Here is a 13,380-nt window from a genome sequence, read left to right as displayed (position 1 = left end):
ACTCAGTAAAACCTAATGTACAACCAAAAAAATGGATTATTTCTAAACAGTGATGTGATCCACCTATAATTTTTTAATTTTTTTTATATCATCATTTACAATATTTATGAAAATAAGGAGATAAAAAATTCAAAACTGGAAGAGAATAAAATTATAATTCAAATTGATTGATAAACTCCAAAATTAAGGTTTAATTACATCATTGGAGTTTTTGAGTTCAACTAATGAATTTGTATAAACCTGATATGCAGGGATATTAAGCTAATAAGTGATGAATACAGGTCATTTCCAAAGGGAATGATGATTAGGGATTTGGTATTCTTAAAATGGTGATTCAAAGGGATGAGAGGGAATAATTTCAAAATAGGAGATAGTGATGATGTGAGAGGGTAATAATCGCTATTTGGAAAGAGTAAGATAGTATGAATAAGAGGAAAAAATAAGATGGCGTGAATAGATCTCTTGAAATTAAGAGCGAATAAGACAGATGGAGATGTGAAGAGGTGATGATGAATGAGATGATGGATAAGGGAAGAAGATGATGAAATAGGTGAATTGGGGTTAACTGAAGATGAGATAGACATATGTGATGGAAGTGATAGGATGATATGTGCTGATGATAGTGAAATTGATTGAACTAAATATAAGGGATGTATATAAATAAATTTAAGGCAAGAGATCTTACCATAGGCCCTTAATTTATGCCATGATCACATCACATAGTTTCATATCTAGAGTTTTTCCTAAGTATTTCTGAAATTCCCTCAATGATTGGATGGGACTTCTCCTTTTCCTCGTTGATCGACGAGTCACTGCATGACATATGTCCCTACACCCAAAAGACAAAAGCAAACTAATACATTAAATAATGACAATGTGTGTCATTGCGATGCGCCAACACCCTCCACACTCACACATTTTTTATGTCTGCTGATCATTTTTGAACATACAGGCCCCACGTGTACGTGTGTGCCACATGTACGCATGACACTATTATCTATGTCACATGTAGGGAGATGATAATACACATTTTATAAGCTTAATCTGACTATATTTACATGATTATTTGAATTAAAGTGAGTATATATGTGTTATCAGGCTTAAAATGATTAAATCTATTTTTATAATATAATTTTGAATTTTAAGTATTTTTAAATATTTTTAGGGATTTTTCTGACAAAATATTTTGAAAGAAAATAATTTTTTGAGTCAAGATGATTTTTTTCCAAATTTTTTGACATTAACTTCGTAAGATATGATTTTTCTGATTTGAAATACATATTTATTTATAAGGTTTGGGCCTTCTTTAATTAAATATGAATTTGGGAATATTTTAAAGCCTGTTTATTTCCGCGAAGCCACGTGTTGCCATTTGATTTGTCATACATCAACCAATAACGGTTAATGTTAATGATTGGCGACAGCCAATCATTAACAAAAACCATTATGGCATTGTGATTACCGATGACATAAAAGCATTTAATGTTGAACTATTTTCTTTTAACTTTTTTCAGCCCAAGGTGATTTGGCCCAGTCAAAATGAAGAACGACTTTTTTCACGATAAATTCTGTATGGAGACCAAGGCGTGAGGACTTAAAAAATACAATTTATTTTCTCTTTGACTAGTCAAAACTTGCGGTTGTGCCTACAAATCATGAGACACATGGTGCGACGTGTGCATGTAGCGCGCATGTGTCATTTTTTAAGTGACTGCTAAAGAGAACACTCTGGCGTTGCGAAGGCTAACGTGCCACCATGTCACACACACTTTCAGTTATTTATTTATTCTATTCTCTTTTGTCTTTTTCTTTCAGGGCCACATGGCACAATGTCCGGCATGGACAGAGACGACTTGGAATGATCTAATCCATTCGTCACCTTGTGTTGCCTGCATTGAATGCCAACAACCCTATAAGCGGCGGCAGGGACGAGGTTGATAAGAGAGAATATTTAGATTAAATCTATTACTGAGGATCCTCCTACTTCTAGGCTTGATATCTAATGATCCAGAACATTGATTGAGCTGAATTATTAAGGGAACCTTTGTATCCATTTCCTCTATCCATCTATATGGTTGGATCTATAACTTGAGCTCCGATCTTTGATGACAATGTCTTGAAGTACACTTCCTCCAAGAAAGGGAACTTGAAAGAAGTTGAAGTTTTGAAGGCCCATCAAGGTTGTTCCTGGTGTCTTTAGTGCTTGGAAAGGGTTAATATAGAAGTAGAGAGGTCGATCTGCATCAGGAAGATGCCTTGATTCCAGTGAAATATAGGGATGTACGGTTAACCTCTTGTCCTACATTGATTCTTCATCAATACATTCAGGTAGATCATTTGCTACATTCATCTATTACTCCCATCCATCCTCAAAATCCATCCTCATCCATTATCATCCCCACTAACATCCGGTACCATCCATTTCACTTGTCAATTACGCCATCACAATCCCGTCTCACCTTTTCGCCCTCCTATATTCTAAACCCTAGTTTATAAAACCCTAAATTAGAGACCTCATATTATTAATTCCCATCTTGTCTCACCATCATCGCTTTAAGCCTTCTTACACTCTAGTCCTACTAGCGTTACTAGTTCAATACTTGTCCCATCTTATCAAATTACTACTATCTCTAACATTATTATTATCTTCGTCCAATCACCACCTCTTATGCTATACATAGTCCTCACCTTCTCGAATTCACCCGATGTAGAGAGCACTTTCCCTAATATCCATTCCTTGTGGAGACGACCCTTGCTCATTACTAACTAGTCAAATTATTTTATGAGTAAAGGTTTATAAAAGTTATTATTTAAATTCAATTTCCCAACATCATAATTTACCCTAATTTTGAGTTTATCAAGAGGCACTGCAACCGTTGACTAATAGTGTGTGAAAAATAAATAAATATATAATTACTTAAATCATCTTTTATCGATCCACATAATGATATTTATCTTAGAAAAATTCAAAATTTTTTATTGGGCCAAATCATCACTTGTAATTAAAAAATTAGGAAGGTGCTAATCAATAATTAGCCACTATGGCATGACGATTTGCGGTGCCATAATCATATCTTTTCAATGATTGGCCAATGTCAATCGCTGAGGAACTTGATATCTATCACCATTCAATCAAATCAAAAGCCAACATATGGCATCGCAAAAGATTAACTCCAAAAACTGTGATTAATTTTGTATAAATTTGAAGATAAGCCCAAAATTATAGATAAATATGTTTTTCGACTTAGAAAAATTATATCTTATTGAATTTAATGTCTAAAAAATCAGAAACAATCATATTCTGATTCAACATTTAGTTTCATTCATATATGACGCCTATTCCTTAACATACCTAAAATTAAAACATCATTTTAAAATGAAATGGAATCATTTTACACTTGATAACACTCATATATAAATAACTTAATAGAAAAAATATGTAAACATGAGTGCCATCAATGATCTAGCACTGTCGTCGTCGTATGATTGCTTGATCTCCGGTACGTTCATTCACAAGACATACCTTTTCGAGGAGATTTTGACTAAAAATAGTCAATCATTATCAAAAGTACGCATAGGATATTTCATAAACATCAATGACCCAATTATGAATTTAACAAACCCTTTTTACTCACAATGAGACCATAATCCTGATAAATCTTTATCCGTACATCTAGTTCATTAGCTATATCCTACAAATATATCAAGTAATCTATGATCGGTGTAACCCAATCAATAAGCTCATGAACCCTTTTTTGAACATTTCTCTCATCAGTTCTTGTGTATGCATAATCTTTCATCTCCTCGAGAATACTAGGATAGAGGTGATGGATATATATATGTGGCTGGTAAGCCAATCACACATTCCACATCTCGTTCCATGTTCATTAATAGAACATATTCATTATAGTGCACGTGTGATGCTTATAATGAAGCCCATGAATACATTATCAGACTAAATGAATTATGATGAGATCATAATACGAAGATCGCTATTATTTAAGCATATGTTCTAAACATTCCTATTCAAAGGATACGTGAGAAGGACATTGAAGTATCCGGATAGAATAACACCATCTAGCCTTACTCATATGATGAGTATGGACGGTCTCGTAGCCATTAGTGTGGATACATTAAGGATAGATAGTGGGTTCTGTTTAGTGGAAAGAGTTCACTGAATTGATCCATACTAATCCCTGAATGGTATTATTCCGAACAATTAATCAGATCAATTCACATCATGATTGTGAAAGTGGTCCTTAGACCTAAGACACCAAAGATGTCTTGTGGACAGACAGTTATACTTTGACTATGGCCAACGAGTATCTAATCATGGGATTCTAAAACAGTCTTTGTTCGGGTACATCAATAAGTTCACGAAGACAATTGAGTGGTCAAGATAGGATCATCCACCCTTGGTATAAGAGGTGACAGCTCAAGGAGTCGATGCGATGAAGTCCTTGGCCAAGGTAGCGAAATATCGAAGAAGAGTTCTCCGATGATTTCTCAATGCATTAGTAATAACTTGGATGACCGATTAGGGTTTGATAGTTGACCATACCCTAAGTCGTCCAAGGAGTGTCAAGTGGATGAGGGATTATACATACAGGGTAACCGATGACGAACATTTTCCATCAAGTGAGTCGATACACACTCCTTTGTAGCTTCTAGAATACGAGGTGTAGCTTGACACCCCACGTGTTGGAGACTCGACCTATCGATTGCATTAAATCAATCCGACAATAATTAATTTATATGATAACATAGTTAATTAATTTGGAAAGCCAATAAAATTTATTGGGTTACTAGAGTCGTTAACTAGACTGATACATGGGCCTAGAGGGTCACACGCAAATGGTCTTTTCGACGTTGTAAGATATACTTAAAGTTTTAGGGTGTTTTTATGAAAAGTACCTACTTAGTATAAATAGGGGAAGGCGCTGAAAAAAATTCACCCAGGCCAGAATTGTTCAGGGGCCTTTCCCCTTCTTCTCCTTTCTCCCCACACCCCTCTCTATGCTCGATGCGATCGGAACAACATAACGCAGACCATGGAGGTTGAACGAGGCTCGTCAAGGAGGAGGAGATTCGACGTGCCGAGGATCGCGTGGATACGTCTAGAGGCTGCACACGTGAGGAGCTCGACTCGTCTCACTCCGGGATCTAAGAAATCAGGGATGCGATCTGTCTGAAGGTACTCATTTTAATTGTTTCAATGATGTCGTTCAATTCGCAAAAGTCTTTCGATGTGTGTCGTTTTAATTTCTTCATCCAGATCTATGCCTCTAGAACCCAACAAGAGGGAGGGGCGCAAAGTGGGAGGGAGAAAGAGAAATAGAGGGAGGGCAAGAGGTAGAGAGAGAGGGAGCAAGAGGGAGAGAGAGTGACAGGAAGAATGAGAGATAACGAGAGAGAGAGGGAGGGAGATAGAGGGAGAAATAGGAAAAAGATGAGAGAGATGATGGGAGAGGGAGAGAGAAGGCAAAACAGAGACATGGAGAGAGAGAGGAGAGAGAGACGTAGACAGGGAGAAAGAGAGAGAAAGAGAAGACAAAAGAGAGACATAAGGAGAGAGAGATAGAGGAGAGACTGAGACATGTATAGAGAGGGAGTGAGGGAAAGAGAGACACTGAGAGAAGAGGGAGAGATAGGAATAGAGGAGAGAGAGAAAGAGATAAAGAGAGAGAGGAAAGATAGCGGGAGGGGGAGAGACATAGAGTGAGAGAGAGAGGGTGAGAGAGTGAGAGTGAGAGAGAGAGAGAGGGAGAGAGAGTGAGGGTGAGAGAGAAATAGATATAGAGTGTGATAGACAGTGATAGATAGAGAGAATGAGGAGAGATAGAGGGAGGGGGAGAGACATAGAGAGAGAGAGAGATAGAGAGAGTGAGAGAGTGAGATGGATATAGAGAGTGATAGACAGTGATAGATAGAGAGAGTGATAGAGAGTGAGGGAGAGAGAGAGTGAGTGAGTGAGAGAGAGAGATAGATATAGAGAGTGATAGATAGTGATAGATAGAGAGAGAGAGAGTGAGAGAGTGAGTGAGTGAGAGAGAGAGATAGATATAGAGAGTGATAGACAGTGATAGATAGAGAGAGAGATAGAGAGTGAGGGAGAGAGAGAGAGTGAGTGAGAGAGATAGATATAGAGAGTGATAGACAGTGATAGATAGAGAGAGAGATAGAGAGTGAGGGAGAGAGAGAGAGTGAGTGAGAGAGATAGATATAGAGAGTGATAGACAGTGATAGATAGAGAGTGAGGGAGAGAGAGAGAGAGTGAGTGAGAGAGATAGATATAGAGAGTGATAGACAGTGATAGATAGAGAGAGAGATAGAGAGTGAGGGAGAGAGAGAGAGAGAGAGTGAGTGAGTGAGTGAGAGAGAGATATAGATATAGAGAGTGATAGACAGTGTTAGATAGAGAGAGATAGAGAGTGTGAGAGAGAGTGAGTGAGAAGGGGGAGAGGAAAGATTGGAACTTGTGCAGGGGTTTTGGGGATTTTACGGCAGAGAAGTGGTGGGGACTGCGAAGTGGCGCTTGTTTTCCGCAGGTTTCCCCTGTTCTTGGCGAGACTGTGATTGGTCACTCTGCAGGATTGCGCAAAAGCTTTGTCAAAGCCATGGCTTGAACGCCGGCAAAGATTTTCAGTCGCCGGTTTCGCCGACCCTTCTCGTCCACTGAAGAGTACGACCGTTTCTTTCATCATTTTCATCTTCATCTTCTTGTTATTTTTTTTTTATGATGATTAGGTCTCGTTTTCGTGATTTTTTTCTATCTTCTTCGACTTCGATTATATCCGTTCCTTCCCTTTTCCCCCCCTCTCTTCGATTCCGCCTGTTCTACGGAGTTTCAGATTATCAATCGGGTTGATTATTTTGTTGGGTTTTCTGTGATTTGCGTTTTAGGGTGAATTTTTTTGTTCGACATCTTTTGGGGTTGGAAAAATTGGCTGATTTCGAGGAAGGGAGAACCGGAGACACGTGCTTCATCTATCTGGCGTTCTTCGCCGAGTCTGCTTTCTCATGGGTTGACTGTTGATTTGAGCGGATAGAGGTTTTTTTCTCCTTCTTCATTGATTGTGGCGTTTCCTCTGAAGCAATTAACTCGTTTCCTGTTTCGGGTTTTTCTAATCTAGTTTTTTTTTCGGGTTTGAGTTGCCCAGAATTCGCATCGTTCTTGAAAAGCTTCGATTCGTATTCATTTCCCTAGATACGTAGTCAGATCTGGATCGCAGTCAAGGTAGTAAATTTCAATAGATTAGTTCTAGAAAATTCATGTTTATATTCACGGATATATTTTCCTTATTATTTCAGTAAAATCTGCTATATTTCTTTCAAATGCTCCCTTTTTCATCATTCTTTCTGGTAAAAAAAATTAAACTTCGCGATCTTTAATCGTGACTGAAGGTTCTGTTTATGTCATCAACACTGAAGTCTTGAAGCATCTGCACTTCTAACGGCAATTTTTTTTTGCTCTATATAAATAATAATTAGATTCTCTCTCTCTCTATCTCTCTTCATATCCGTTAAACTTTCTCTGTCATCTCAGTTTATGCTCTCAGATCAAGTTTGGATACCCGTCTGCTAAATGACGGAGCAGGATTCATCATCCTCTCAATCGACGAGCCAATCTCACAGCACATTCAAAGCACACTCAGGTGCATGTTACTGATTTGTTGGTTTTATTTTTTTGCATTTTTATATCAGAATCAGCATGAATTGCAAATTTTTAGAGTTTGCTTGTCTTTGATGCACAAATTTACGCTCTGCCTATGTGAGCTTTCTTCTGTTTATTTCTCTAAGTTCTTTCATCTTTTGTGCTGACTGCTTTTCTTTTATTCTTTAAATTTGTTTTTAAATCACCATGAATAACTAAGCTTCGACTAGTCTTGTATTTGTTTCACGAATCTACACTTCCTGTGCTTTGATCTTTGTCTTTTTTCAGCCTCTAATTTTTCATATGACCCATATGAAGCATTTCTAGAGGAAGTAGTACTCTGATTATTTGTTGCCGAGGATGTTATCTTGTTCAGTCGTTGGTATTTTTATCTTATTTCTATCTTGTTTCTTTTTTTTTGAAAAGTTATTCAAGTCGGTCTATTTCTATCTTGTTTCATCATTTTCTCTTATGATGTGAGGCATTATTCTCATTTAAGCAACTAATTATAAATTTTGGGGTTGTCATGCGACTCTGGTAAATTTAAGTCGCCTTTTTCTACTTTTTACACAGGCGATGGTGGAAGTGATATGAGGCCTGAAGAACATGGGAACCCAACGCTACCGTCTGGCACATTGGGAGCCTTTGCGGGACAAAATCCTGATTATAGGCAATCCATGATCAGTTCATCTGGTGTAGTAAGGATATATTCTTATTTAATTTAATATATATCTATATATCAATTTTGTGACTTTTTCGTTTCAAAAGTGAGGACTTTAATGAAAATGGGAGAACTCTCTGCAGGGTTGTGTTCCCTACGCTTATGTGGACCCTTATTATGGAGGTTTTATGGCTGCCTATGGAGCCCATTCTTATGTAAGTGGGTTCAAAATTCTTCTGATTTTCTTTCTTCGATTGGCGTATAACTAAGCTAGCGAATTTGTCATGCACTTTGTGGTGAAATATTTCATCTTTACTCTCTTTTTCTCTGTCCACTGCTTCATCAACATCAGATTTTCCACCTCCGTTTCATCTCTTTCAAATGAGACTCAAAGCCCACTACTGGAACTAAGCTTCAATTAATCTGATAATTTTTTTATGCTTCTCTAAATGGTGAAAATTTCTCTCTCTCTCTCTCTCTCTCTTTATCCACTGCCTCGTCTGCAGTCGAGTTTTCATCTCCGTTTCCCTCTCTTTTAAGTGAGACCCAAAGCCAACTGACGGAACAGAGTTTTCAAACATCTTCCTAAAAATTCTACAGCATGTAGTCTTCTCTCTGAGGTTTTCTTGTTTTTGTGCATCAGCGGAGGTACTTAAGCTCGCAAAGAAAAATAGAAAAGTTCAGCAATTTAGGCACTGATCATAATTTATGATGCTGTGAAAAATGTTATTCGTGATTTCCCAATTCACTGAGGTCATTGGTGGGTTAAAATAATTTTGAACAGGCGGATCCCCAAATGGCGGCTGATAGTGCTGGCATTGTCCCTGCCCGGGTTCCCCTCCCGATTGAAGTCACGGAGGCCGAACCTGTTTATGTGAACGCTAAGCAGTATCATCGCATCCTCAGGCGCAGGCAGCTACGAGCCAAACTCGAAGCTCAGAACAGGCTCGTCAAAGAGAGAAAGGTGCTGCCTTTTTCTCACACCATTTTCTCTGAATCTAGGGTTTGATGGCGACGTTGAGTTAGTTCTCTATGAGGGAGGGCGATCCTCGTCATCCCCGTCTGTTGTCATAATGACGAGGGCAAAATCGTCCTCATCATCCTAGCTGCAAACTGAATGATTGACCACTCATCATCTCCCTAATCATCAGAACTAGCAAAAATTGAGAAAGTGAAAAGAGAAAGATAATGATATTGTCATGGTCATCTATCAACTATTGGGGGATGTAGGGCGACGGTAAACACAAAATAGTCATCGTCATATTGATGAAAACATATGATATCGACAGGAAAACTCTGTAATAATCTATCTGCAATATCTTATCTCATTAGCCTTTGACTTCAAAGAATACTTCTTTTGTGGAAATGTCCATGCCTGAGCCCGTTGAGGGTAGAAAGTGGATCCTTTTTCAATTTTGAGAAACGTTTGTAAAAAAATGAGTGCTTTATCTGATCTTTTTGTGATGATTGTTCTGATTTTTCATCAATGAAAACCTCAACTGACCATTTATCAAAAGTCCCTCTAATGACTTGAGAAGGTGGTATTTATCATTACTTTTTTGAAGAAATATAGAAGGTGGTATTTATAACCCTAAGATTGTTCAAGAATCAGCTATTCGAAGGGGGTTTAGTTCTATATTTCGTTCAACTTTTCGAGGATCCGGATGAATTTTCATCGCTGCAGTTAACCAGGGAAAGACTTCTATCAAAAATCATGTTCCCTCTGGGAAACTTTGGGTCGCTCATCTGCTGTTGTTGGTTCGATTTAATTTTTTGAGAAATTTAGTTGCTTTATTCTAGCATTTTTTCTCAAAATTGTTTTTCCAATCTTGTCGACAAAAATGTAATGAATCAACTGACCTCCTATTTCATCGTTCTTTATACATTTCGAGCATTAAACAAGCTTATATTCCTTTCCAAGGTGTTGAAAGGCTTATGCAAGAACCCACTTAAATGTGTTACAGTTGCGTAAATGCATACTGTAACTGTACCATAATGAAAAGGTTTGGTTGCAGCCATATCTCCATGAATCCCGACATCTCCATGCCGTCAAGAGAGCTCGTGGATCTGGTGGCCGCTTCCTGAATACAAAATCCCGGGAGGGAAATTCCCAGGAGCAGCAAAATGATGAAGTCTCGGAGAAAGACAACCTCGGGAATTCATCGCATTCTACGTGCTCTGATATGACCAGCGCGGCCAACAGCAACGTCTTCCAGGCGGCAGACGGCTCCACAGCCGCCGGGTCTGAGGTCGAACAACGGCAGGTCTCTTTTGCTAGGTGACTTGGGGGTTTCTGGGCAATTCATCCTTGGCTTTGATGGCATGTATTGTGGATAGATGACAAGGAGAAGGGAGAAAGGGTCAATGAGAGGGAGGTAAGCCAGTTCAACTAAGCTTGGCTCTCTTTTTGTATACCTGAGAGTGTTAATGTCTCTCTCTTGGATGACATGTTTGGGCTTCCTGGCCAGCTTTTGTTTCTCCTCTGATGGGCATGTTTGCTTTCGATCTCTTTGTTGCTCCCTCTCTCTTACACTCTTTTTTAACCCTTTTTCTCTCTTCAAATCGTGTTTGTATTTTCTCCTTAATCTTGCCGATATAGTTTGTGAATACATGGTGACAAGGGGAGAAAACATGGGAGAAGGATGTTTGTGGGTTGTTATTGATAATGGTCGGAGTAAAAACTTCGATCGTGCAACAATGATTTATGCTGAAACTTTGATTGAGATTGAGGAAGTGTAGTGATCTCTGGTGAAATGGAAGCCCAGATTCATGATCAAAGTTTTACCTTCCTTGATTTCCCCTTGCTCTCCATCGGTGATGACCTTGGTCAACATGCCTTTACCTCTATATCCTGCCATGCTCCATTACCGGCAGCATCTGATGCAAATGGTACCAAAAGAATTCTGCATATGCTTGCTAGAATAGGTTTTGTCCTGGTAATTTTTCCGAGAAAAATATTGGTGTCTTCCATAATAAGGCTGCTCATAAGAATAAGAAGCATCATATTTTTTATCACCAAAAATAAAAGACTGATCATGATATCCATAATCAACATTTCTTGAATCAAAATTTGAATTTATGATACAATAATCGAAGGATCCAATAAATAAATATACCTATGAAATCCTCCTCTGATGCATTTTCAACAAAAGAAATGTAATAATGAATAATCATAAAATGAATACACTACCTAAATGTTACCTGCTCTCCCATAAGGGTACCAATTGATAAACCAGAATTTGGGTTAAATAAGTCATTTTAAGGTTCTGATTTATGCAACAACGTTTATAATATTTTCCTAAGCACAAGGTGCAGAAGTGTCAAATCCACTAGGAACAGGTAATGAGAAAGTAGAATTCAATTTAGATATATTTTAAAATAATGCTTTAGGTGATTTTATATTTATTTAGATTTTTAACTATTTTCAAAAAACAAAATCAATGAAATGAAGGAAAAATAGTCAAAACTATTTTTTAAATAAAAAAATATTTATTTTGTTTTGGATAAGTTCAAATATGAATAACTTTTGAACATTTTTCGACATTCTTTTAGGGCAACAAGTAAAATTTAAGGTTAAATAGAACTTTTGGCCATCCTTGTTACATAATTGGGCAGCAATGAGTTGTGTTAAAAAAATGATGTAACTTTTGCTACAGGAGCAATGCTTTCGTGTCGTGTGTTGTGTTGGAAAGCTTGAAGTCTAGGCTATCCACTTTAATGTTTACCTAGAGAAAAAGGAGAGAAATCCAAATTAAACATTCATGATATCACACAAACTGTGTTGTTACTGCCCCTGGGGCCAAGTGGTGCTTTTTTCTCCAAGAATCTTGATTACACCTGAACTCTCTCCCCCACACGCTTGTAGAACAAGAATAGATCAAAGAAATACTCCAACATCTCCCCCACACTCTTTAGAACAAGAATAGATCATCCGAAAAAAGTTGGGAGTGTAAATCCAATATGAGATATGAAGAGAGGGCAGAAGAGTTTAAATAGATGTGCCCTAACTCTTCCAGCCATTAGATCTGATTCCAAGGATTTCGAGGGCAAGGATTATTTGATTTCCAGCCCGGATCCATGTTTCCTCATTCCCAGATTTGAAAATAGACTTTTGAAATTTGAATTGTGGGCTGGTTCCACAATTCTTGCCTTTTGTTGACCTGATTCTTAAAGAGGTTTGGATGGGCTTCAAGAGTGCACTTCTTATGTATTGGGCGTCTTCTACAAGATGACTTGGGGTTCTCATTTCCTCTCATTTGTATCCCAACTTCACCATTTTATTTACCCATGCCTTTAATTCAAATAACAATCTAACAAAATGTGAGAAATCTGCTTGAATCTGAGGAGTAAAGTGGAGTAAGACTAAAAAATCAATAAAATACATAAAAATCTCATTTTATGCTTAAATGTTAAATAATGCTATTGAAAATCTTAAAACAAGCGGTAAAAATGAAGTGTAAAAGCATACTCTCATTGAGCTAATTTGGTGTCATCGGTCATCCATCTCTCTCACCCTCTCTCCATCCATCCATCTCTCTGCTTATTGGCCCAATTATCATTGGCTTTGGTGGCATATTTTTTGGATAGTGAGTAAATAGGAAATATAGGGATGTTAATGGGCTTTATCAGGCGTGTATTAGGTTTATCTCTCTCTATCCAAGTTTATTGTATCTCTCTTGGATGATGTTTTTTCCTTTTTACCTCTCTCTATAACCGCGAGTGTTAATCTTCTCTTGGATGATGTTGTGCAGAATCAACTCATTCTTGGCGTTCATGGCATGTTTAGCTGATGGATGGTGAGAAGAGGAGGGAAATAAGATAAATGGAAGAATGTTAATGAATAGAACTATTCTCAGTTCTGTTCCTGAGAACTGATGATGTCTAGAGTCGCCCCTAACTGGGTTTGGCTTTAATGATTTAGATTTGCATAATCTCTCTGATGTAGGACGACTAAGGAATGGATGACTGGAGTACGGGGAAGGTTATGGATGGATAGACGACGGTGGATGGGTTGGGTACAGGAGGGATAAAACAGCCCACAGAAATACACACCGTCGGATTCGGA

At 37.9% G+C, this 13,380-nt stretch overlaps 1 protein-coding gene across 2 annotated transcripts; it reads left to right on the top strand.

The window, feature by feature from the left end:
• The first annotated feature begins 6,420 nt into the window (after positions 1 to 6,420).
• Positions 6,421 to 10,822, top strand: LOC144711366 (nuclear transcription factor Y subunit A-4-like). Of its 2 annotated transcripts, XM_078585354.1 has the most exons (7): positions 6,421 to 6,682; positions 6,904 to 7,051; positions 7,547 to 7,655; positions 8,228 to 8,352; positions 8,459 to 8,530; positions 9,100 to 9,279; positions 10,331 to 10,822. In XM_078585354.1, the coding sequence occupies exons 3-7, from the start codon at positions 7,586 to 7,588 to the stop codon at positions 10,595 to 10,597; spliced, it is 714 nt and encodes a 237-aa protein (XP_078441480.1). In that variant the 5' UTR covers positions 6,421 to 6,682; positions 6,904 to 7,051; positions 7,547 to 7,585; the 3' UTR covers positions 10,598 to 10,822. The 2 variants fall into 2 exon arrangements, with proteins under 2 accessions (XP_078441480.1, XP_078441479.1); XM_078585353.1 differs by lacking the exon at positions 6,904 to 7,051 and having other exon boundaries at positions 6,422 to 6,682.
• Positions 10,823 to 13,380: the final 2,558 nt, after the last annotated feature.

This window comes from Wolffia australiana, chromosome 13, assembly GCF_029677425.1.
Source record: "Wolffia australiana isolate 7733 chromosome 13, ASM2967742v1".
In the NCBI taxonomy this organism is placed as follows: Eukaryota; Viridiplantae; Streptophyta; class Magnoliopsida; order Alismatales; family Araceae; genus Wolffia; species Wolffia australiana.
This window is presented reverse-complemented; position numbering and strand designations above follow the sequence as displayed.